Raw genomic sequence first — 5,741 nt, 5'->3', positions numbered from 1 at the left:
GTATAACGGTTGATAGGCAACCTGGGCAGCGCGAGGGAGGCTAGACCGTCCCATTTCACAAGCCTACAAGCCTGTTTTTGTTTTCTTTACAACAACTCGGTGTACATACCGTGCTTTATATGTGTGTAATCCCTTTGTTCTGGTGTGCTCAAATGTATACTCGCAAAAAACTTCTTGCAATCTACAACTTTGCTAACGGAAAGTAAACGCTAAACGGTAGCCAGGTGACCCAGCGCAACGATTTCCGTTTCAATGGGCTGCCTTCAAAATAAAAGCACGAACGGAAACGGCAAATTTCAAGATACTGTAGTAATTCCACTAAAGCATATTATTAATGTTTTGCTTTTATTCCACTTGTTTTGTAGTGTATTGCATTTATAAAATGAGGTTGCTGTTGTAAAATGTGTGACTTTGGGATATCCTTTAAGTGTGTGAGCTCTCATAAAAAGAAAAAAGAAATTTGTGGGATTAAAATATAATTACATTTTATCATAAGAATCAAGAATCGCACTAACTGTGACATAAAAAATGTGGCATTTTACCCAGCTAACTATTTTAATTGGAATTATGTTTTGTAAAATATATTTTTTGTTTTTATTTTTTGTTTTTGAAGGCTCTGATAGGATAAATTTCTTAGACAACCAAGAAATTGAGGCACTAGTAGCTAACACTGTATTTTAAGCGAAAGCATAATTCTGGCAACCACTACCAATCAGCAATCAGAAAACAAAAATAAAAATAATGATGAGGAAAATGCAAATAGTTCGTCCAATCTGGGAATCACATCAGCTTTAAGTAAATCATGCTAGCTCACTGCATGTGACAATCCCACCACCTCCTAACAAGATTATGTTGCTGTCATTAGAAGGACCACATTGTGTGATTATTTCATCAAGTGTCTGAATAAAATTTGACCAACTAATTTAGTTTGTGTGGCTATTTCTGTGTGTATAGATTAATAAAATGATTAGGTTCCATTCAGTAATCCAAATCAAGTGAGTAAACTTTGGAAATAAATCAGGAGAGGATACATACACATAATTCGGTAGTAGAACGACTTTTAGCAGCTATATCTTGAAGTAATCATTTTCTGTATGGCTTTATCATCTCACATAACTGTGGAGGACATTAGGCCCCTCTTTTAACAAAAGAAACTGTTTATTGGGCTTGATTGCTATTTAAAAGTCGGTGCTATAGTTCGGATATTTTTTCTTTTCTTGTTGCATTACACAGTTTTACTAAAGTAAATGACTCATTGTCTTGATACATGCTCAATCATCCAGGTAAGTACACTGAAAAAAAGGGATTGGCCAGCTCTTGGATTTACGTAAGCATCTTGCGTGTATTTAACACAATTGCCTCATGCTTTAAAGTTAAGTGTAACTACATAGTGTAGAAACTACATGACATGCAGAGAGGCTAGATTAAATTGTTTATATCATGTTCAAGTGAAGTAAGTCAATAATATATCAATGTTAAATCCCACGACCACGACACTGCACGGGTTTCAGACTCGCGCTCTTTAGATCGTGGTTTCAGGAAGGCATCCATCTCAGTCAAGTCGAGCAGCCACCTCTACTGTTTTTTACCAAAAAAAGTAAGTTGGGTGGTTGTTACATTAAAAAAGTCTAACTTGTAATTTGAACACAATAATTTCATGTTTCTATGAACGTAATTAAATCATGAAGAATCTGTACGAAATTCAACAACTTAATTTGTTCTTGTTGAGATGAGCTGATACAATCTAGTGAGAGTGGTTAGTTGCTGAACTCATGAAATTCACAAGATCGTACAAGATTTCAAACTGCAGGAGTTATAAGAGGCACTACACACGCACCACGTGCATGCTATTGCTATTGCTATTTATTGTGTATTATTACAAAACAAAACAATTCTGCATCAAATACAGGAAATCATAGCTTTCCTACATTTCCTAGATTGTTGGCATGGTGGTTAGTGCTGTTGCAAATGGTTGTTTGTTTCTATGTGATAGACTGGTCAGCTGTCCAGGGTGTACCGTGCCTTGTAACCTATCACTTCAGGGTTATTTCCCAGCCCTCCTGCAACCAGGATAAAGATAGAAGGATGGTAGTTGTTGAAGACCCATTCAATTTTTATGGTAACCAGGATCTAGACTTTGTTGAACATTATGTAATATGAAGACAGCATGTAGTATTTAAGTGACCAAGTAGTATTGGGGTAAAAGTTATTGAATACTGTTGAAATAAAATGACAAAATTGTGAAGGATTAAAATATTCCAAGAGCTCAACTTACTTCATCTGAACATGTTTCAATCGCATTTTATGAACACAAAATGCACAGGTTTATTGAATATGAAAAAGTTGTGTTGATTTAACTCAGTTGTTTAAGTTTCTGGTTTGTAAAAATGCTGCAGCTTCAGTGGTGTGGAACTGGTTTAGCTTTCGTCCGTCAGATACACAACAAAGCACAATTTTTGGTAGCGCATGCTAGCAGGCCGTCGTTATTACCGTGTTGTATGGAAAATACGGCACACTTAAAATCAACCCTTTGAATTTTCTGAAACTCGACAGAGCCCCTTATAATCCCGTGCGCCTTATGTATGAACTCTGGTTGTGTTTACTGACCTCGAAACGGTTTTATGTGCACGGCGACTTTGCTAAGCTACAAAGCCGCACCGCTCGATGGATTGTCGGAGCATTACGGCTATCGTAGGCAGGCGCCTCGCGGAGTGATACGTACTGCACCTCAACATGATATTACCGTATTGTGTGTGTATAACCTCTTTTTAAGTTTTGTGGATATTATACATGGTTATGCTGAGGATATGTCGGCCAGTTTCCACTGGAAATGCCTTTTGGTTAAACTGTCAGCGAGGAATTTGCACTGTTACATTTTTATATAACTTTAATGGACATAAAAAAAACAGCTGCTTGTTTAAGTGAAAATACATTGATGGGGTTTTTTGCACTAATAAAGTTGTGGAGTTGTAAAGTATTTTGTCTAGTGTCAGTTATATCGTCAGTTATATCGTTATCGCAACTTTTCAAATGTATATCGTGATGAATATTTTTGGTCATATCGCCCTGCTCTATTTCCAGGTCATTCTGAAGCAGCTGGTTGATGCTGCGAAGCACCTGGAGGATAAACACATCTTTCACCGGGACATCAAGAGTGAGAACATTCTAATTGAGACCGGCTCAGATGTACCGCGTGTTCGTATCATCGACTTTGGACTCAGCTGCTTTTTTAAGGAGCGGTCGCAGTACCGCCTCTTCTATGGTAACATATTCTGCTCTTGCTCTTCACAGATGTCACAGTTTTCGCCTTTTGTTTTAGAAGAAATTGCAATTGTGTCTGTTTATTAGGTACAGAAATTTACTCCCCTCCCGAGTGGTACGGGCGCAGTTGCTACAGGTGTGGACCCACCACGGTATGGCAAATGGGAGTGGTTCTGTACGAAGCGCTTCATGCGGGGGACTTTGACACCACGAGCTTCCTCAAAAAGCGCCTGAAATTCAAAAGACATCTGTCCAAAAGTAAGAAAACGTCACACTTCAAGACTGACTGATGGCTTGGACCACTGGAACTATCATCTTCATGTTTTTTCTCTTTCCTTTCTTTCCAGACTGCCGGGATTTCTTGGACGCGTGTTTAACCAAAGTCCCGGAGACGCGGCCGACGCTGGAGGACCTACAGCATCACACTTGGCTGAGATAAGCCTATCACACACACACACAAACACACACAATTCAGACGTTATCATTTATGTGTGATGTATGAATTACCTTTCTTTTTTTCAGGAAATAATTTTTTTAATTGGCCCACTTTAAATTTCAGTGTTTTGGAATTCCTGTAACCCCCCCAGCCATCCCAGGAAAGGGGATCTCTCTTTGAATGGGCTTTCCCGAGGTTTCTTCCTGTCAATCTGGCCCCCCCAGGGGAGTTTTTCCTCGTCTTCATAGAGAGCTTGGGCTGGCTCAGGAGCTCCATCAAAACTGTCTTTATTTAATTACTCAAATGTAATCATATACTTTAAAGTAATCAAATAAAAAACAGTAAAAATCTGAAGACTTGAAGTAAACTTCCATTAAAATAAAACTTGTTTAATTCATCTTTGCTGAGGATACTGTGTTATTACTATTTCAAGGATACCAGTACCAGTATCCGGTGCCATTATGGCACCGGATACTGGTACCCATCCCTACCCATCACTAGGGAACAGAACAAACCAGACATCAATTACAACAAAAATGACACTGACCCAGCCAGCATGACTCGTCTGCCTTCAGAAATGTTTAGCAATATTACAAACTGGGTGATATGCCTTAAAGTAGCTTGTCATGTGTTCAGCATTGTCACAGGCTACATTTTAATTAAAACCACAATCTAGTAATGTTCTGTCTTTAACCTTCCTAATTTGTTTTTTGTCCTAACCTAACACTAAACTGCCAGTGAAAACAAAAGTTACATAAATAAAGAAAATTACGGTCTCACACAGGAGTCAAACCCTAGTTTCTAAATGATGTCAGTAATAGGAAATTCTATCTTTAAAAAAAACCAAATTGTTACACCACTTTGTCAGCCTCGCTGGCGTCAAGAATCATTAGTATGATGCTAAAGCTTTAGTAGAAGTTGCACATCAGTTGGTGTCCCCGCCCCTTATCCCCCTTAAAATCCTAACTTGAAGATGCAGAATTTGCTCCCTAGTAATATGGATGTCATTCATGAAGGTAATACCCAAGCAAATAGCAATTTTATTATGATCTGTGCTGCAGTTGTAAGACCTGGGCCCTGTTTCAGGAAGCCGGTTTAGAAAACTCAGAGTTAAAAATGATACGCAGGGTTGAGTAACCCCGAACTGTCCAACTCGGAATATTCGGTTTCAGAAAGGCTGATAACAATTAGTTCAATCAACGCGGAGTTGCTTTAACCCCAAGTGAAGCGCGCGGACGAGGATACATAAAGCCCTGATAAGCGGAGCACAGATTAAGCGAGTCACCATGGAGACGGAGGGAAAGAAGGCGCGGTCAATGTATTTCACAGCGCTTGAGGCCGAAATTCTGATGGCAGCATATGCCGATAACATGCAAATTTCTCAGAAAAAAAGTAACACAGCCACAGCTGCAAAACAAAGGGAGCATGCATGGCAAAACATAGCCGACAGAGTCAATGCGTGAGTGTTAATATAAACATTGATCTAGGGATTTCCACCCATTTAACACGTTATTTTATCATATGTTATTTTATTTGTTATTTTATACATTTTATTTTGTGATGTGATGTGAGCGCAGGTGCAACCCAACAGGCCCCAAACGTGCCTGGCAGCAAGTAAAAATGAAATATAAAAATATAGTCCAAACAGGTAAGGTGTAATTGTATTATGAGCCATAGTGCTTGGTCTGTTTGTCCCATGTAAATCAATTGCAGTTAGAGGCTACATTAATTTTCTTTCTGTAAGCACTTATTGAAATTATCTGAGCACATTACAAGTACATATTTGCTTACTCTGTATGCTCAAATGTGGCCCGTTATAGCCAACAGAAAAAAAGCGGAGGCCCGAAAAACAGGTGGGGGTCCTCCACCACCACTACACAGAGGCTGAGCAGTTGGCCCTCAGCCAAAACAGTGGGCGCCCTGTGGCCGAAGGCATCTCTGCGGGGACATCCTCTGAGTCAATAACCCCGCAAGACACAAGTGCCTACATAGGGGGTAAATTCAAAATAATACATGATGTGCATACATCCTTTCTTCACAGTCA

At 39.3% G+C, this 5,741-nt stretch overlaps 1 protein-coding gene across 1 annotated transcript; it reads left to right on the top strand.

Annotated features, from left to right (window-relative positions):
- Positions 1-3,030: 3,030 nt before the first annotated feature.
- On the top strand, positions 3,031-3,700 carry LOC146640215 (serine/threonine-protein kinase pim-2-like). Its single transcript, XM_085358605.1, has 3 exons — positions 3,031-3,262; positions 3,349-3,519; positions 3,609-3,700. The coding sequence occupies exons 1-3, from the start codon at positions 3,031-3,033 to the stop codon at positions 3,698-3,700; spliced, it is 495 nt and encodes a 164-aa protein (XP_085214731.1).
- Positions 3,701-5,741: the final 2,041 nt, after the last annotated feature.

Source organism: Diplotaxodon limnothrissa, linkage group LG1 (genome assembly GCF_057381915.1).
Source record: "Diplotaxodon limnothrissa isolate DT_005_m linkage group LG1, D_limnothrissa_male_GT1.1, whole genome shotgun sequence".
NCBI classification, from domain to species: domain Eukaryota; kingdom Metazoa; phylum Chordata; class Actinopteri; order Cichliformes; family Cichlidae; genus Diplotaxodon; species Diplotaxodon limnothrissa.
Note: the sequence above shows the minus strand (reverse complement) of the source record. Positions and strands in the feature narration are given on the sequence as shown.

Bases quoted from the DNA above. Each gene is read 5' to 3' on its own strand.
- LOC146640215 (XM_085358605.1), top strand. From the start codon at position 3,031: ATGTATATCGTGATGAATATTTTTGGTCATATCGCCCTGCTCTATTTC. The intron at 3,263-3,348 runs GTAACATATTCT...TCTGTTTATTAG, and splicing joins GCAGTACCGCCTCTTCTATG to GTACAGAAATTTACTCCCCT. The intron at 3,520-3,608 runs GTAAGAAAACGT...CTTTCTTTCCAG, and splicing joins CAAAAGACATCTGTCCAAAA to ACTGCCGGGATTTCTTGGAC.